The sequence below is a fragment of the Syngnathus typhle genome, linkage group LG10, assembly GCF_033458585.1.
Source record: "Syngnathus typhle isolate RoL2023-S1 ecotype Sweden linkage group LG10, RoL_Styp_1.0, whole genome shotgun sequence".
Classification (NCBI taxonomy): Eukaryota; Metazoa; Chordata; class Actinopteri; order Syngnathiformes; family Syngnathidae; genus Syngnathus; species Syngnathus typhle.
The window spans coordinates 4,870,302-4,890,912 of NC_083747.1; the positions used below are offsets into that span (position 1 = coordinate 4,870,302).

Below are 20,611 nucleotides of genomic sequence, written 5' to 3' on the forward strand. Positions count from 1 at the left end.
ACATTCAACTGACTGAAACATTGAGCAACTTGCTGGATGGTTGCAAAAAGGTTACCGATGAAATTCATGGACAGCACAGCGATGATGCGGCACATTAAAAAGAACCATAAAACTGATGTCATTTCCAACGTACCAATGTGTGAATTGTGTCTTTGGCTGTTCATTAATAAAGTGAAACTGGCTAACAAACAATCCAGGGTGTGATTCTTACCCCAAATCTAAACCCGGGGGCCAGATACGGCCCCCCACATCATTTAATGCGCCCCGCAAAGATAAATTGTGCATCAAATTCATGTGTCATTACTCGAATTGCAAATTGTCTTCACTTTTAATACTTTATTTTTAAATATTTGACTAGTTTTTATTCGTCTGATTTGAAAAGGAGTTATTAGTCAGTTTGTTTTGTAGCTTTTACTGTATATAATATGAGGTGCTCATACATTTATTTGGGTTGACAGTCATAATGGACCTCCGAAAGAAGCTCCGTCTACAATGCGGCCCGCGAAAAAATGAGTTTGACACCCCTGGTTTAGATAGACTAGCAAACCTGCAACTTTGATAAGCAGTAGAGAAAAAAGAATGGCTAGATGAATGGATGAATGGCAGTGCTCCCACAAACTACAATGACATTTTTGGAAACACTTAAAATTTGATTCTCTACTGACATGAGCAGTCTATGGTGGGAAAAGGTTTAGAAACCAAGTTTCCAGTCTGTGAATGGCTCAAGCACAACAAATGTTGCTTGTGTTGTTTAACACAATACACAACACCAATGTATGTTAATTTTACATAATTAAAAAACTGCTGGGTTAAAAATTAGACCAACCCAGGAAGTTAGGTCAATGAACCCAATTTTCTGGGCGCGTCCCTTTTTTATTCCAATCGGGTTGTTTTTAACCCCGGGATTTTAAGGGCTTGTGTAACTTCCATATTTCTCAATATCTCTTGACCTAACCATAAAGGGTTTCTGACACATCAAGTGTTTGGAGGTGAGGCCTTCATCACAAAGGCGCTATTCTTCTATGAACTTCAGCAAATATACATGTTTTTCTCATAAAATGTTTACCAAGTACTACACCTTTTTCTTCTGAAATGTATCCAACCAAAGACAGCCCGAGCGAGATAACAATCCCTGCAAGGTTCAAATGCCAATGCTCACTGATGACCTTTTTCTACCCAGGGGTGTGTACAGAGGTGATTATTCGCTTAGTACTGTCTCCCCGTGGATATATGAGTAACTACAAGGATCAAGAACGTCTTCCACAGTCTTCTCAATTAACAGAAAACAAAACTGCAAACAAGTATAAATGAAATCAATTGTAATAGTTTTCCTGGGTTTAAATTGTAAAGGAGCCACACTTGCAATCCGTGCGTGATATTATCCATAATACAATTCAATTCACAATTCGATTAAATTGATAATTCAATTGACAATTTTCAGTTCAATGGTTTAATTTAATTCAATGTAATTTAATGAATTTAATTCAATCTAATGCACTATTTTAATCATCACTATCAATATCATTGTTAAAACCAGAACCACCCCTCAAGTGGACGCTGCTCCTTAGTCTCTCTCGCCATCTAGCGGTAAAAAAAGAAACCACGGCCTTGATTTATTTTTTTATTTTTTTTATAAAGAGCAAAGCATAAGGGCATAAGGGTATATAAATGATATGTGCAAAGTATCTAGAGAACAAAAACATTTTTGCAGATGACACCAATATTTTTCTCAGGTAATAGCATCCAACAAGTGTTAAATGAAGAAATGAAAAAAGGGATTTTGGCTGATAGCAAACGGGTAGCTCGGTAATCTTTGTGTATTTCATTCGTATGAAATAAAAGATGTCAATCCAAAATTCTTACTTGAATCTTTCAAGATCACGGTCCTTCTTTTTGTGTGGTGTGTTCAGTGTCACTTGAGTTCCACAATAAGATAGCACTAGAAAAGCCAATGATAACAATTAGGATCTGACGGCTCAGAAAAAAATAACCCATTCAAAGATAAGTATATATAGTATGCAAATAACCTGATCTTACCCCAAGGTGAGACAGAAGAGGAGCAGCAAAGATGTAAAGCAGAAGCTGATTAGCACAATTGATGGGAGTTGCTGAGAGGGGGGAGGTGACGCAGCATGTAAATTCTCTCCAGGCAGCAGAGACAGCTGAAATATCTTCTCCAGCTCGGAGTGACCAAATTTCACATTTGGGGGAATCACTTTAGGAGAAGAAAATGGAACACAAAGAGATCACTTGCAAAAAAAGGATTGTTGGAAACATTGCATGCTGGACTAAAAGAGTAAAAATGCATTCATAAAAAAAATAATAATAAAAAAAAAAGTACTAGTAGCACAAAATGCAGAGGTGCAAAGTCGATGCAGCGTCCCTGCTATTATGTAAAAGTCAAAAGATAATAATAATAATAATAATAATAATACCCGTGGGTGGATATTATTAATATAATTAGAATTATCATCATCACCGTATAGGCCCAAATATAAGACAACCCCCTCTTTTTCAAGACTCAAGTTTGAAAAAAATACTTTTTGAACATTAAATTACATTTTTATACAGAATATAATTACAGTACATCTGAAACAAATGATTATATTAACATATTCGAGAGAAACAGCATGTTATTTTGCCTCATTCAATTCATGCAAAAACTGTCTATCACATCTTAATATCTAGAAAGTTTAAATATGTAAACTAAAGTGCAATCACATTTGTAAATGAATGGCATGTTTTTTGAAATATAAATAAACCAATCTACTGTGATAAAACAACAAAATTGCTATAACCATCAAAGTGAAGTCGAACTATAACTGGTTTTGAAACAAATCTGAATAAGGAAAAACATTGCAATAAAATAATGCAAACTGGTTTAAACTTGCGTAGCTGAGATCTCTCTTCTCCGTGACGCTTTGAGGATATCTGGCGCCATCTAGCGTTGTGAATGGGCAGAACGTCTAGACCCCGAATGTAAGACTCCCCCCACTTTATCAGTCTTATTTCAATGCAAAAAAACCACCATCTTATACTCCACCCAATACGGTAATATTATAAAATCGCATTCGCTATTCACAGATCGGTATCTCATGTCATGTGTTTCTCCTACCTTTGAGAAAGTAGTAAATCCTGACGACAGATACTTCATTGGCGAGGACCTCACACTGGTAGGTGCCCTGATGGTCCTTTGTAGCCGATGAGATGGCGAATAAATTGTCCTTTCCTTCTACCACGTCTTCAAACATCTCTATCTCCTGCGTCCTCAACTAACATCGGATTCATTTCATTTTGTGTAATGTCTTCTATTGCGTTGTTCTTAACTGCAGCGGCTGTGAGTGAAGTCACAGCAGAGATGAAACTTACAAAATCTGCAAACCTCCAGACGTTCTCCGTGTTTGGGGGTAATTTAAACGCGGCTTCGCACAACATTTGGATTGGCTTGCCCTCTTCCACACTTCTGTTTTGGACTGAAAAAGACAAAAGCACACACAAGATGTACATTTGTCACCTTTGAAGGGGGAAGAGTGGAAGTGAGTCGTGCTGTACAGGGGTTGACATGATACCAGAGTGCGTCGAAGCCAACTGTCACCTTGCATAAAGAAGCTTAAATTGAAAACAGTGTGTGGGATAGAGAACCTCGCCTCAAGTTGCTTTCTGCAAATCCCGATTTGGCACTAAGAGCATTTCAAGGATCAAAAGCGGAGAGTTTTCAGGATGCTTGGGAGCGTGAAATCAGACTTATGTAAGGATGCGTCAAATGAGGATTGCGACTTTTTTTTTTTTTTTTTTTCTTCTCACCTGGACAGTCAAGAGGGAGATCGCAGGGTTCGAGCCTGCATGGAATACAGTTGAACACTCCATCCTGGAACCCTGATAGATGGATTAAAAAATTAAAATATGTCATAATGCCCTGTGCAACGTTTCGAGAGGATGTTCACACTAACCACATGGGGGGGTGCATTGGCCTGAAAGGAAAAAAACAGATTGCTGGGATTAGAACCGGACACTCACGAGTTGTTCGACCTGACAGGTTCTTGTCTTCTCCACAGAGCATGAAAAATGGTGATAACATAACTAGCCTATTACAGTGAAAGCACAGAGATGAGAGGGAGCTAAAATGACTCAACATGGGCATCACTATGGATGAAAAGATGAACGGAAAGGGAGGAGACCATGTCTCACCTCGAGGCATTTTGGAGGCTTCAGCGATGAAATCGTCTACTTCTGACTGCAGCTTTTCTAGAAATTCCGGGTCTGAGAGGAACGAACACACACATGCACACACACACACTGCAATGCCAGTGTCATTTTGTAACTACAGTAAAAGGCAATTAAGTAACAAAATTAAATGTTATTGTTCAGCTATATTCACGTCATTTTGGAGCAGAATTAATTGACTGAATAATAATGTATTGAATGGTACAAGCCTAGCTATCTTCTTTACCATTGTGTTCTATCCTCTCATCCAGGTTTTTCAGCTTCGTCGCCAACATCGCCTTCAGTGGTTCCACGTGGGTTTTCTCTGTTTACACACACACACACAAATAGTGCTGCCCAAAGATTATTTGTGAAAGGCGTTAGCAAATACAGCCCCCATCCACAATCAATAATGACCATATAATAAATTAAAAAGAAACAAGCTCATGTTGTGAAGCACGATGGAGGCTAAAAGTGTGTCTGTCGAAAACCACGTCATTGAATTTGTCCAATAAAAAATTCCAAGTATTTGTTGATATCTACCGTTGACATATTGTGACAAACAGCATAATTAAATGCACTTTCATTTGATAGAAGGAAAAATAAGCCTGCGTATATCCACCTACCTGTTGCCATTCTGTAAATGGATGCAGACATAGTACCGGTTAAATCAATTTATGAATTGACACCATCATTATTTCAGTACATAGGTTTTTTGTTCAGTTGTGAGCAGATATATTTTCTTTTCTCATGCAAAGGAGCCCCACCCCCACCAAAAATACTCACAATTATGACAAAATCCATAATTTCCTAAAAACATTTGTTCATGACTATATACTGTAGATGATATTTTTGTACTCCTGCATTAGACCGTGCAAGTATTTTAAATGGAGTCCATACCGACTCTGCTGGCTTGAACAACTTCGGCACTGTTAAACACATTGAATTTTTCGAAGCAACGACCCACGTCTTTCGCTTTTAGACACACGCTAGTTTTCAATTCTAGTTTTACTAAGCATTGGCTGCAGCCCTCGTCCTCGTCGTAAAGGTCACACACCACACGTAGAAACAAAAGGCACAAAACCAATGCGTACATTTTTGAATATTCTTGTGCATGAAAATTTGGGCAAATCCAATAAAAGGAGCGTTATACGCACGTTAACTCCAACGTGACGTCACCGTGACGTCACTTCGTCACACTTTGTATCAATAGATACTATAAAGTATAATACTATATAATCGTTTTCTTAGTATAAAGTACAATACTTATAATCGTTTTCTTTGACCTTTGGGGGAAATTTTGTGTCACTAATAAAGTTTCTTGTAGGATTTAATCTATACAAAAATATTTCGTAAAACCATTTGTAAGCGGCAGTACCTTGTGCTTTATTTTTCATTAAAAGATCCAATAATATTATTAAACATTGAATGAGAAGTCTACAGTATTTTACTCTTAGCGACTTTGTTTTATTTTAATTCCTTATTAATAAAACAATGTCACAGCACATGCATTTTGTTACATAATTATCTCCACAATTGCTCATATTTGGATCAACGATTCAATGAAATATTCAAAAGACATCCATCATGGATGTCATGTCCGTAAAACAAGTTATTGTCAGTGTATTCCTTTGAAAAATGTTACCTTGACCGTCAACGGGTTGATGACATGATTGAAGCCAAACTTGCTAAAGAAAAAAAATAAGTCCCTTACATAAGTTTAATACATGCATTTGATTTATTTATAATGTATTTATTCATTCAAGTATATAATAACTTGCACAGTTTGATTTTCATACAGGTGAAGCATTTTGTTACGGGCATTGCAGCAAACTAACTTTCCTTTTAAAGCCTTTCCTTTGTCAACCCTGGGTTGCAAAAAGTGGAACGATGCTTGCTTGAATTACTAACGATGCGTCTAACACTGAAAAATGTTTTTAAATCACAATTGTCCCCGGTTTGATTGTTCCTCGCTTGCAGCATAATGTGTTGGAGCAGCGCAAATGCCATGCCAACAGGGGAAATCAATTGAGCAAGGTGATGCACAGCATGGAAAACGAGCAAATAAAGACACCGATAAATGAACCGAACGACCTAGGACGCTTAGAGAAAATTAAGTGCTTGTTTAAGGACTCTGTAATGCAATCAAGGTTACAGTTAATAACAGGAAGGGCCTCCGGAGATTCGGCTCAACACAACCGCATAGAAACCTCCGTGCAAATAATTGAAAAAAAGAGAAGGAACATGAAGCTAAGAGGTGCAAATAAAAACACGCCAGATGACATTTGACTATTACTCAAATATGAAGCAGTGCCAATAATTATTATTTTAAAGTTCTTGCTTTTGTCAAGTCAACAATTGATTGGTTTCGTGACACAAGGCGGCACTCTAGTGGTCATAAAGAGTAACGCAGCACAGCGTATGTGAAACTGCAATGCATGGTGAAAATATCATATTCATTTACACATTGATATGAAAGTATGCAAGTCCGTATAAAGTAATAAAAAAATGTACACATAGCTGTTGCTTTCTCTTCAGTTAAACAAATCCAACCTGCTCTGAGTCTGTACTTACTTAGTCAGCCACATTTGATCTGCTTTCTGTCATAGTTTAAGGGAGTTGTATGACCCACATGCAGAAACCAATCAGGAGTCCCAGATGGATGTGGAGTATTTAATTGAAGGGAGTGAGGGACGCAATAGCGCTGGGGGTCCGAGGTAGGGGTACAGAATCGGAGCTGTGATGGCGGTTCGGTCCGAGCAGAGTGGAGCCGGTCGGAGGTCCGTGGAGGGGGACCCAAGGGCTGGAAGGGACAACAAAGACTCAGAGTTCGAGTAGGGTTGACTTGGATAATTGCTAGAGGAACAGCCGTAGAGGAGATCACATAGGCAGACACTCAGGAGACGAGCCGATTGGCAGGACGCTCCTTAAAAGCCTTCCTCTAACGAACAGCCATACCTGTTGGGATCAGTCACACCTGTAGGTCCTCCGCCATTCTGCTAACGGCTGCCCCCCTGTGGAAAAGAGAAAAACCTCCCGGACCCTGATATAAACACAACTTCAGTCAAGTACAGGGTTGCATTCATCTGCAATTTGAGAAGCGACGAAGAGAAACAGCCTGACAATTCAGTAGGCCGATTTATTCACAAAATTTCTTCTTACGTTTGAATGACAAATGGCATTATCCTGCTTCTCACAAATAAGCAAGCCCACTTTGATTTTCCTCCCCTCATCGAGTGTAATCTTTGAACATTTTCTCGCTTAATGAAGTGTGGCTCCACATGGGTAATTACAAAGGGTGCATTCCCGACGCGTCCCTTGCGTCTTTTGTCTTCTCCGGTATACCTCAATGCACCACTTTTACTGCAGAGCAGAGAGCTGGAGCTGAAGATGGGTTTCTACAAGGGGCGGGCGCGTCGGGGGGTTAATGTGATGTATATGACGTGGATGAAGTAGGAAACATGTCGGTAAGAAGGCTTCAAAAGAAATAAATAAGGCCATGATGTCTAACGGGTCTTCCAGAAGGATCAGAGAAATCCAAGCACGTTCTTGATGGCAGCGAGCAAATGATGTAAAATGAACAGATAAAGGCGGACAGGCAAGGTGTCGTTATGTGCGTCGAAGCAAGCACCATACGTTCAGAGGACAGCAGTTTAATAAACTCACACGAGGATTCAGAGAACCAAATCTATCACTTGGTTGCGTTACCTCCGGGGAGCGAGAGCAGCTTCTTCGTCTCAGCTACGGTAGCCGTGCGGGACATTCTTTTAGCACAATACACAATCATGCAATTATCTACATCCTCTCCTTTTAGAACATTGCCTCTATAAAAAATATTGTTAACTAAAAAACTGTAATATACAAATGTGACGTGACAGTCTACAAATAAACAAGTCTGCGTAAAACTGGCAGCATAAAACTTACTGAATTAACAAATTATTCCTCTTGGAAATGCACGAAGGTACACTTGGTAATAATAACAAGTATGTAAACAACCTTAGAGCTTAACTTTTTTTTTTCAAAACGCAACTAACAAACATGCAGTTCAATCCTTGTACTTCGGATTCGGCTTAGAAATCCGACCTGAGCGAGTCACATAAGCAGAACAATTGTGTGACACTCGGGTGGGCACGTCAGCTGGAGATGTTGTCGATTGCTCATTGGTGGAGTAGTGAGCAGATGGTTGAGAGAAGTGAGACGGTCGGGCATGTGGACTGGATAGAAGAGGGTCTGGCGTACTCGGAACCGGTGGTTGAGAGTGATGGTCAGAGTCGGCGTGCAAAGGTGGGGTTGGTTCAGCAACAGGAAGGATGTGACGGCGATTCCTCCTGTAGATACCTCCGTTGGATTCAACGATGTAGGAGCGCGGCTCTTTGCAAGCCTGAACCACTTTCCCGAGGCGGTCATATCCCTCTGCAGTCTGTAACCGGACAATTTGTCCTCTCACAAGTGGCACCAGAGGGCGACTTGTTGCATCATAGTACTGCTTTTGAACAAGTCTTCTCCTTTGAAGCTGAGTAGCCACTTGTCCTGCACCCTTTATTGCAGGCACAAGCAGAGTGTTGTTGACAGGAAAGGTAGAACGCGTCTGGCGAGACATGAGACGCTGTGCAGGTGATCCAAGCGTGCTGTCTCGAGGAATGTTCCTGAGGTTGAGCAGGTTGAGAAAAACATCCGTTCCATCTCGGTGTGACTTTTCCATGAGCTGTTTGGCACTGCGGACGGCACGCTCGGCTAATCCATTCGACTGCGGGTATCCGGGACTGCTGGTAACGTGCGTAATGTCCCACTGTTTGGAAAAGTCGCGGAATCGTTGGCTAGTGTATTGTCTGCCATTATCAGAAATCAGTGTATGGGGTGCTCCATGAACAGAAAAATGTCTCTTTAGCTTTTTTATCACTGTAGCTGAAGACAAATCACGAAGCAGATCAATTTCGAACCATCCCGAGTAAGAGTCAACAAGGACTGAATACTGTTGACCATGCCATTCAAAAATGTCCGTTGCGACCGTAGACCATGGCAGGGTAGGGACAGGATGAGCTTTCAGCGGTTCCTTTTGCTGGTGTGGTCGTGTGCTATTGCATACAGCACAAGACAGTAGTACTTTTGTGATGTCCGTGTTCATGTTGGGCCAAAACACTGTACTTCTGGCTCTACATTTAGTTGATTCAAGGCCTGGGTGACCTCTATGCATAATTTGGATGTACTCTTGTTGCAGTGAGATTGGTATGACAGGTCTGTGTCCTTTAACAACAATACCTTCTTCCACTACCAACTCGTCTCTGTATGGAAAGTATGGGCGGACAGAGAGCGGTGCCTGACGTTCTTTGTTAGGCCATCCATTCTGGATCACATTGCTAAGAGTTTGAAGCACTTGGTCACTGGCAGTGTGTGTTCTCAGCTCTTCAAGCCTGGCTGTCGAGATAAAACTGACTGACATGACTTCAAACGAGCTGTGAGCACTAGATAATTCAGAAACTTTACCGTTTGGGGCTCTTGACAGGGTGTCGGAAAGGTACATTTGCTTGCCCTTTTTATAAACCAAGGTGATGTCAAAAGCTTGTAGACGAAGTAGCATCCTCTGCAGACGAGCTGGAGCTGTGAGGATCGGCTTCTTCAGTATAGTGACCAGAGGTTGGTGGTCTGTTTCAATGACAGTGTGCTTGCCATAGATGTAGTCCTTAAACTTAGTGCATGCAAAAACAACAGCAAGGAGTTCTTTTTCAATTTGCGCATAACGGGTTTCTGTATCTGACAATGTGCGAGATGCATACGCAATTGGCTTTCCATCTTGTAAACATGCTGCACCCAACCCATAACGGGATGCATCACATGTTAGCATCACAGGTTTCCCTACATCAAAATAAGAAAGGACAGGTGAGCTGGATAGACATGACTTCAATTCCTCAAATGCCTGTTGGTGTTGGGGGAGCCAGCACCATGCAGCGTCTTTGTGAGTGAGCTGCCTGAGTGGTGCTGCAATGTCGCTGAGATTTGGGATAAACTTCCCCAAGTAGTTCACCATGCCCAGGAATCGTTGCACAGCTAGGGCATCTTGCGGGACCGGCATCTCCGTGATGGCTTCTGTTTTCGTTGGATCGGCTTTCAGACCTTCTTTTGTGAATATGTGACCAACATAGCAGACTTGGTCGAGCCGAAACTTGCACTTTTGAGAGTTGAGTCTAAGTTTGATCTCTTGTGCACGATCCAATATTTTCTTCAGATTAGCATCATGTTCTGCAGCATCGCGACCTCCCACAATGATGTCATCGACTATGACAGCACATGGGTAACCGGCAAACAGTTGTTCCATTGAGCTTTGGAAAACTTCACTTGCTGAGTTGATGCCAAATGGCATGCGGAGAAATCGGTAGCGCCCAAAAGGTGTGCTGAATGTTGTCAACATGGATGACTTTTGATCTAGCTTTATTTGCCAAAAGGAGTTCTTGGCATCAAGCACCGAAAACAGGGTGGCACCTGACATTTTGCTGGCTACGTCTTCCACACTACGCATCGGATAGTGGGGTCTCTTTAAAGCATTGTTCAAGTCTTTTGGGTTGATGCACAGTCGTATCTCTTCTTTGTCTTTCTTGTGTGCTGCTACCATCGATGAAACCCAGTCCGTGGGCTCAGAGACGGGGCAGATGACTCCTTTGCTTGTCATGTTATCAAGTTCAGCTTTAACGCGGGCCTGCATCGCCAAGGGGACACGGTGCGCTGGACGCACGACTGGCCGTACAGCTGGATCTACTACCATGGAGTAGGTGATTGGCAGTTCTCCTAATTCATCGCTGAACACATCTTTGTATTTCTCTTTGATATTTTTGACAAAGTCTGTAATAGTCTCCGTGCCGACCTGGTGGACGTGAGGGCTGAATGTGACAAGTCCGAGACGCATACATGCACGAAATCCCAAAAGTGGAATAACATCACGCTCCACGAGGAAGAAGGGTAGCGTGTGTTGCTGTTCATCCAAGTAGCATGACAGTGAGACAAGACCTGCAGTTTCGATCTTGCTGCCGCCATAAGCCACTAGATTTGTAGACTTGCCACAGGGAATAATGTTCCCCTCAGAGAGTTGTACAAACATGTCCTTAGCCATTACATTACATTTCGCTCCGGTGTCAATCTTCATTTCGATGGGTTTCCCGTGCACATGCAGAGTGACAAAGCCTTCATCTCTATTTTTCATATGTGCATTGATAGTGTCCACAGAAATTCCATCTACATAGTATGTATCATCATCAGCGGTGTATTCTTTCTCTTGCTCGACCTTCACGTGATACACTGGTCTTCTAGTGGAGCTTTTCTTTGTGAAACTCTTTCTTTCTGTGTTGTGATACGCTGGCTTTGACTTGCAGCAATCCTTGAAATGATTCATCTTTCCACATTTGTGACATTTCAAGCCAAACGCTGGACATCTATCCCTTTGCGCTGGGTGGCTGCCTCCACAATGATCACAAGTAGTGATGTTCTTTGAATCATATTGATTTGCTTTCTTATTTCTTGACCTGTACAGTCCTCTATTGGAGCTTTGTTGTAGCGCATCCACAGGGTTTACTTGCAGAGTTAATGCTTTTGTGTTTTCCTCGGTCATTTCATAAATACGGCAGATAGAAATTGCCTTAGCGAGGGTCAAGTCACTATCGCGTAGCAGAGCCTTTCTTATACTGTCGTTGTTGATGCCACACACGATTCTATCACAAATCAATTCGTCCGTGAGCTCTGCAAAGTGGCAACTCTTTGCTTTTATCTTCAAATCACTGATGAAAGATTCAATAGTCTCACCTTGCTTCTGATTTCGAGTGTGAAACTTGTGCCTTTCCATCGTCTTGTTGTGTTGTGGATTGCACATTTCTCGAAATTTTCGCTTGAGACACGTGGGGTCTTCCCGAGACTCGGCCGGGACCATAACGGCTCCATTTTCTCCTGGCGCTCTAACTTCCGCAGCGTATACAAATGAACGCTCCCGTTCAATGGCTTCTGCTCCTGCAAGGTTGAGGAGGATGTACGCTTTTGTCTTGGCAGGTTTATCCGCGTGTGCAGCCTCGATAAAAATGTCATATTCACTTTCAAAAATACGCCAATTCTCGGCAACGTCTCCTTCAAAAACAAGAGGGTCTGGCCTGCGAAATCCTTCCGCCATAGTCAGCCTTCACTTAATTCCCCTCGCACTTCGGAGCACGGCGAAGAAAAAAAACACCACTCAATACACAGAGGGCAGGTCCGAGACGTCTTCTGACACCATGTCGTTATGTGCGTCGAAGCAAGCACCATACGTTCAGAGGACAGCAGTTTAATAAACTCACACGAGGATTCAGAGAACCAAATCTATCACTTGGTTGCGTTACCTCCGGGGAGCGAGAGCAGCTTCTTCGTCTCAGCTACGGTAGCCGTGCGGGACATTCTTTTAGCACAATACACAATCATGCAATTATCTACACAAGGAAAGGGACAACAGGGAGGCAAGAGGAAGAGGTGAGCGAGGCCACAAGTGAAGGGGGGAGAGCGAGTGAGCCGGCGGGACTACAAATCACGCCGCACGCCTCATCACATCCTGTATCCCCCACTTGTCTACCATCCTCCCGCCTCACTATGGTGTGTCGCCATGGCAACCAGACAGGGCGCCTAATACACCAACTTAATATATTTCCAGTGGCAGGGTGAACGCGCTACTAATGCCTTCATCTGTCTCGCTGCAGACAAGGCAATCAATATGAGCCAAAAGTCGACTGTTGGACTGCCAAAGTTTGGAAACCTTTAGGGAAAATCCCAAGTGTGTAGTGTCGTGTGTGCGTGTGCGCGTGTGCGCGTGTGCGAGAGAGAGAGAGAGACAGAGAGAGAGCACTGCCAAGGGCACTTTGATTGAATCTCATAATGTCCTACAACTTAAGAATGTGCACATTCATACATTTCTAACAACTAGTGATTTTTGTACAACAGCGTTTGGAAGTGTTTATTTACTAAACTGCAGGTATATCAGAGCAAACACATTTTATATAGGTTAAACATTGCAGCCATTTAACAATATAGTGAAGCTGGAGATTTAGAGATAAGTAGGATTGGTATGTAGAAATGTAGCTAAACAACATAAACCATAATAATAAATGAAGATTCCTTAAATATTTTTAGTAGAGGTGTCTTAAAACGGGGAGGGGAAATGCTGACATTGGAAAAAATATATATATAATGGCAATTTTTGTCTTGTGGATTTCGCTACTTTTGTCTCTGATGGTCACAAAAAAAAGTTTTAAAACAAGACATGAATAAATTTTTGCATCACAACTTGTCGTTTTTTTATTGACAACAGAGCAAAACGTACAAATGGATAAAAGTGCACCATGATGACAAAACTGGCGGGGTTGCGACTCCTGGCGGTCTTCCTTGGCCCTGCTTAGGGTGTATGTCACAAAGCCAGCCAAGTGAGTCGCCCCCCCTGACAACCTTTGTCTGGCCTTTACCGTGCGATCCAAACTTGGCCGCCAGACACTCAAAAAGTGCAGGACGAACACATGGCTGAGATCCCATGGGATGCTTTTTTCGATCGAAAACCTTTGGAAGACGTCATCAACGGTCCTTGATTGGAAAAAGGTTCCCCAGCCGTGATTTGGGCTCACTCTGTGAGGTTTTTGATTGCAGGAGTTTCTAATGTGACATTTTCTAAAATCAAGAGACTCTAAAAAACATTGGATCTCATACGACAATGCAGCTTTGGAAGGAGCGTTGAAACTGAATGCAGCCCTGTTCCCGAGGACCTCACCTGTGACCTGCTTTGACCTCACAGGTTAAGGGTCTCAGGGACAGAGGGGCATACTGGCAAATTAAAAAAAAAAAAAAAAACAGCCACTGCCGGTATGATGCCGACGACAGGAAAAGGGGGAAAGACTAACGACGGCCGCAGCGCCGAGACAAAGACGTGACCTCATCTCACTTTTCGGATGCTGCGGCACCGACCGACCCGTCTCTTGGTTGTTCCCTGCAGCTCACGTTGGCGAGTCGTCGCCTCAGTTGAAACACTAAGACAGCGATCTCGGTATGATCGTGTCCGTCGTCTTGGTGTCCATTTTGCTGGCCGCCGGGCCATTTCATGAACGGCTAATGCAAATCATGGCACGTGAATATTAGGAGGAGCTGCAAAGCCGGAGAATAAATGTCATTTTATTGACACATAGCGCCGTCTAACAGACGTTCAAGTGAGGTGAAATGCGATCTAAATGGTGACAGAAAAAAAAAAAAAAAAGCTGACGACATCACCCTTACCTTATCAAAAAATACACATTGCATCAATGGCTCCGCAGCTGTCTGCTAAGAAAATAAAAACAACATTTAAGATCAAGGATTTACCGTTCAAGTCATCTCGAACATGGGCCTGAGTCTGAGCCAGTCCAATTAAGAATATAACAAACCGGCGCCCCGCTCAAAGCAGAAAACGGGGCGACGGCTGTGTGCAACGCACACACACACGTTTAATTGGCGTACGTCTGATGTCATAACATGAAACGCTCGACATGGCAATGCACGCTTGTGTTCATGCGTACAGGTGGTCTTGGCGGGCCTGACCGTAACCAACCTGTCATCCTTCTGCGCCTTCCTTCATGTTGGAGGGAGCAGTCGAGGCAGCTGTGTCACATCTGGGAAGGAAGCCCAACCGCGTTAGTGACTTTGTTCAGATTCATCTCAACAAGAACGAGCGGGCGACAAAAAAAAAGTGACACGACGTACGTTTTGCAACATTAGCGGGGGCCGCCTTTTCGATCGCGCTCCTTCGAGTGTCGGATTCGAGGGGTTGTAAGCCGCGCGGCGTTTCCAATCACATTGACAAATGATGTTAAAAAAAAAAAAAACAAGGATGCACCACCGTAAACAAAGAGCGACTTACCCTCCGGCGGGACTTTTTCCTCGCAGAAGTGTGTCTCCTCTTTCCCGCTGCTCTACGCCAGATGGCGAGCCCAGCGGCAGGTAGCTCACGGGAAGGGAATATTGATTGCGTTTGCAGTGTTGGGCTGTTGTGCGTCTGCCTACCTGACAAACATCCATGCACCACTGCAACCTTTTGTCTCAGCAGGGCTGCCGCTGCCGCTGCCGCTGCTGCTGCTGCTGCTGCAAAAAAAAAGCAAAATGACAAAGACATCACGCTCACTTAAACACCAGCAAACTATTCATCACACAGGACATTCAACACTTGGAAGGCGACACACACATGCACGCACACGCGCACGCACGCAAAATCATTTCCCCTCCGTGTTGCATTTAGCCGCCGCCGCCACGCGCCTCTTTGCATCACACGACTTCTCCCCTCCTCCTTTTTCACTCTCTCTCTCGAGATCTCGCTCTCTGTGTCACCCCCCCCCCTTCTGTTCTCTCAACCGCACGTCTGCGCACACCAGTCAGTGAGCGACTCGCATGTGTTTGCGCGTGCGCACGTGAGACGAGAGACGGAGGGCGGGAAAGGGTGCAACGAGTGCACGGATGTGTGTATTTGCGTGAGGCCTAGCGAGAGTGCGCATGCACGTGTGAGAGAACGATGAGGGAGGGGGCGCAAAGCCGCTAGCTAGAAAGTAGGGATGAAGGGGGAGGGTCAGAATCCTCTAATAGTATGAAAATTGAGAGAAAAATAGCAAGCGCGAGAGAAGCTTCAGGGCTGATATTTGCTGCCGCTTGCACGCCAATCGTAATGTCATTACGTCATGCGACTCCATGGTGCTAATGTCGGTCAACACACATCATCAGCAAGTGACGATGAAAATTTTACTCTGAACATATTCAGTGCGAGTGAAAAAGAAAATGAACTTGATGCGCATGTTCTGCTCACTTTTTTTAAAAAAAACATTTTCTTGTGAAGCTTCCCATTCAAGTCTAGAGTAATTTCAGTACGACACTAATATCGGAGTTGTTGACCGTGAAGGTTAAAAGAATCAAACACCCTTCAGGCGAACTGGAAAATGACATTTTTTTTTTTTTTTTTAACCTTCTTATAGGATTGAGATGTTACACTTGGCGTAAGCATCATGGATAGCTTGAGAGTGTTCTGACCAGAACATGAGCAGACTTTCAATGTGTTGAACCAAGATTTGCAGAATAGCAATTGTTCTCAACTCTTTTTCTCTGTAGATTCTTGGGCTCTGTGTTTAACACCAGCAAAAAAAAACAAAAAAGAACAACCCAAACGTACCAGAAGCCAACAAAACAAGATTTAGCGAGAATTTCCCCAAAACAGAATGGAATCAGTTAAGACAAACTCATCTTCAACTCTGTTAAAAATGCTTCCAGACGAGGATCTCATAAATATGCAAGGCCGATGATGCCAACCCTTTTTCCTCTGCCTGACAGAAAAACAATCTACACATGCATACTGCCGGATGAATATTCATGACGCAGCCTACATATATATATTATATGCTATATTACGTGCTATGCAAGTTCATCTACGTTCAGGTTTAGTCTCGCACCGTGAAGCTACTGTCTGGATACATGTCTGCTCATCTCAATCTGATAAAAGGGCTGACTGGAGTTCTGTGCAATATGTGATCATGCAGCAGCACACGCCATTAGCTCCCGGATTAAAGACGACAAGAGTTTGCTCGCTGCGTCTGTGTGTGTCCTGCCACATTGGCTTCTTTGCAAGACTGCAGCTATCATGGGAGCCATTTTGTCCCAAAAACCTTGTGCAAAGGCAATTCTCAGAGGTCGGAGCATAACTCCCGGTCACATCGAGAATGTGACAGCCAGGTGTGTGTCATGGTGTGTATTTGTGAGTGTGTGCACGCCTGCGGCTGCACTCCGCAGTGGCACTGAGAAAGACAAAGCACTGGGAGTGCTCCACAGGGATGACATCATCAGTCTGGGATGGTGTCTGCCTTGTCTGTCTCAGGGTGGTGACGCGCTCATTTTATCCCCGAAGAACGTAGACAGCCGTTGGAGGACGGTTTGCGCTGGACTCCTGGGTGCCAACTTCCACGAGGCGCATGAATGAAAAATAATACATAAATGACGTTAAATGCCGGACGGCTAGACAATGAGCCAGACGTTTAGAGTTGCTGCTCTCTCTCCGCCGTGCTCATTATCCTTGGCCCACACGCCTCACTACTGTCAGGTGTTCATCTGTCTCCGCTGGCAGGAGGGCGGCATGCTGCAGGGATGATAAAGACGACCGCCGGTGCCGAATCAGCACTATTCTTACCGATGCCCCTTTTCAGGGAGGTGGGAGGAGAGACGGCTATAATGCACTACAGTCGCTGCAAGCTGACAAAGTGAGGAAATAGGAGGAGGGAGGAGGAGGTAAGGTTATTGGGTTGAAAACCAGAATAAATTAGCAAGAGGGAGAGTCTGCAGGGTTTTGCCGGGGACGGCGCTAAGGCTTGTGCGGAGCCACGTCAACGACCGTGGCAGCAGGAAAGCACAAAGTCATTGACAAGGCCACGCTACTTTCTATAACATCGTTAAAAAAAAACTATTTACAGCCTAGCACCAACAATATTCATATAACGTACACGGCTAGTCCGTGGGAGGCTCTCGGTTGTTTTCTCTAAAATGTTTGCGCTGCAGTGGGACGGGCCTCAAGCCTAATCTGCCACCAAGCAAAACAACTGTGACAAATTGCTAGGCTCATGACAAAAAGAATGAAAACTACTTCTCGATGGCTGTGCAGCGGCTACCGTGAAGCCCGGAGGGGATAACAGGCGCAAGGTTACGACTGAATGAGTCACGGCGTTATCCAAAAGACGATGCGCTGGCAGAGTAACAACATACTTACCTCTCGGCCGGGGGTACATTAGACGTGGCAAGAAGTGACTCCGCAGGGAAAGCTAGAAGGTTGTACCGTTATCTCCGTGCTGTTTATTATGCGAAACAATACAACCAACTACCTCACACTGCAGAGCACAGACGGTCGAACTGCACCCCCCCAGGGCACAGAGTGGAGAAAGGCTAAACTATCTTCGTTTAGCGGATCAAATATTCGATTTACTTTAAGGCACGTGCTGGAAAGCAACCATTTGCTCTCTACGTCAGCGGCAGATTTGATTCTTTCATTTGCTGCAGGGTCACATGACTAAGTGGAAAACCAGAATGGTATAAATTACACACCGAGTGACATGTTTAACAACAATGAATAAACCACCTATTTACAACTCTCACGCAGTTGACGTACTACTAAAAGGTTGGACTCCACGTCCATTCATAGGTGCTCATGTATTTCTAGCCATCTGCTGCCCTCTACCGGTGACTGCGCCTCATTGTTACTCCAGGCGAGACACCGGGGACTTTGTTAGCGGTAGCAGTATTTGAAGACCTTCAAGGTCACGCAGTCTGGAAGATGAAGTTGTTGGCTGGTGTTAGTTAGCAATTACTGAGCATCCTAACCAGACAAGACTATGCTTAAACCTTCGCGAGCCTTAGCTTGTAGCTGCTCGAACGTAGCACGGCACTGTCCCTACAACTGTCTTCGGCACCAAAAAGCAAAACTTTAGGAAGGTCATATTAGAGCAGACAGCAAATGTTTGACAGCATTTTGACAAGAGTGCAATTAGTCAGTCAGTCTAATACAATCAAGCAGGAAGGAACAAAACCGGTGGCTGCCGCAACGTCATCCATCTTTGGTTCCGTGAATCCCGTCTCGCATTGATGCATTTTCAACGCAAAGCCACGTGTCGTTTTGCTGCACTGGAAAAAATTGTTGATGCATTGGAAGACAGAGATTTGTCACATTTGACCTCTTGTTGAACTTTGCGGCTAAAAAAAAACACACACACATACAATGGCATTGGTGGGCAAGACTTTCAATCTATTGTTTCTGATTGTTATCCTGATCCTATTCTTACTCTGACCCTCCTGCCACCCCGCCACCGCTCAACACTCGCAATCCCTATCGCTCGCCTCTTACCCTCGAGCCACCCTCCATCAGCATTTCCGTGCCAAGAATTTCTACAGCTCCCCCACCGCCTCTACCTTATTTCCCAGTGTGTCGTACGTTCGCAATTGTGCCAGTGTCAGCTATCCTTCTCCCGCTTTCTGCGTCCGCCGCCCTTTATAGCAGAAAGATTGTCTGGCAAAAAGCGCTGAAAATTGTCTTGGAGGTGTTCTCTTAATGAATCTGAACGTCAAGGTTTCTCTTAATTATCACGCTCTGGCTTTAACACAAGTTGGCCTGCCTCTTTTTCCACAAGATAAAGGCTATAGTTCTTCAAAGACATAGAAGAAAATCATAGTAAATGATGCGCCTCGCTTTGAAGCTTTAAAGTTTGTGCGGCGGTGACCAGATGATGGAACATAGAGATACGGGAAGCCGAGCCGGTAAAGTAGCGGGGCCAATTTTCACCGTCGCACATCCGTGTCCTTACATGCACTCGCTCCCAATGCAGCAAAAGCGTGACATGTTGCAATACTGATTTTGTTTTTTCGAATGGGGCTTTTATACCACGATGGCAAAAGCATCGTTGCCATGGGAACCTTTTGCCTGGCAACCCAAACAGCCTGGCAACAAGCCAAATTGTTGCCATGGCACAGTTGTGAACTTATGCATGCTGGAGTGATTGGTCAGAATGTTTGTGATTATGAGGGGAAACGTGCTAGCAGCAATGTTCTATACCTGATATACAGAAATAGCCCTTAAAAAAAAAAAAAAAGAGCCGGCTCATCTCTTTAAGCGAAGTTATGTTTGTGTTCTTTCCATTTTTCTTCCTAAGTTTCATTCAATTGAAAAAAAATCAAAAGACGTATGAAGCAGAGCCATACCAAAATCTTGACTGAAAAAATAACTGAACTTCCAATTCAAATATTTCGGGCAATCTCGTAAATTCAGGATTCCATCGCTTTAGCCCATGGACAGACACACTATTTGATTAAATAATCAAATCCTATTCAACCTTCATCAAACCGTTATTAATTTGTATGCAGTGTGAGCCAATATTTTGAATCGCAATGTTGATAAGGCTCCACATGGCATTTTGGTGACAATCACCCCCCCATTGATGTCTTGACTGTTGGCATTTGTGGAAACAGATTCTCTGACAACATAGTTGTGTACCAATGGTAAATCATTTGATCTTAATGTCATAAAAGTGCCGCTTGACAGCAACTGGGAGGACTGGCAATGCAGACGCACAATTTTCTGCGGCCTAAACATTGCGTGCTATTGAATTGATGAAATTTGCATCGACGGGAAATGGAGGGAAAAGTGCGAAGCCTCCCGCTCTCCTCCGACAAATAGAACTTCAAAAGAAGCAGCCAAACAGCTTTAGCTGTCCGGCTCCACAATGAGCATAATAAGTCCCTGCCCGCTGGGAGCTGCAGCCTAGTTCATTTAGCCATGTCCGTGCACATGTGCTTTTGTTCGACCGCCAGCTTCTCAGAAGCTCCCCACCTTCTGCCAGCTACAAAGCGGATGTATAGAGGAACCTTTTGGACCTCA

General features: G+C 43.7%; 1 protein-coding gene across 1 annotated transcript; it reads right to left on the reverse strand.

Moving 5' to 3' along the window:
- Nucleotides 1-2,033: 2,033 nt before the first annotated feature.
- spaca6 (sperm acrosome associated 6) lies at nt 2,034-5,299 on the reverse strand. The gene is made up of 7 exons (XM_061289052.1): nt 5,104-5,299; nt 4,451-4,528; nt 4,189-4,260; nt 3,805-3,876; nt 3,370-3,473; nt 3,116-3,272; nt 2,034-2,215 (listed from the first exon to the last, which is right to left on the reverse strand). The coding sequence occupies exons 1-7, from the start codon at nt 5,297-5,299 to the stop codon at nt 2,034-2,036; spliced, it is 861 nt and encodes a 286-aa protein (XP_061145036.1).
- Between the last annotated feature and the right edge of the window lie 15,312 nt (nt 5,300-20,611).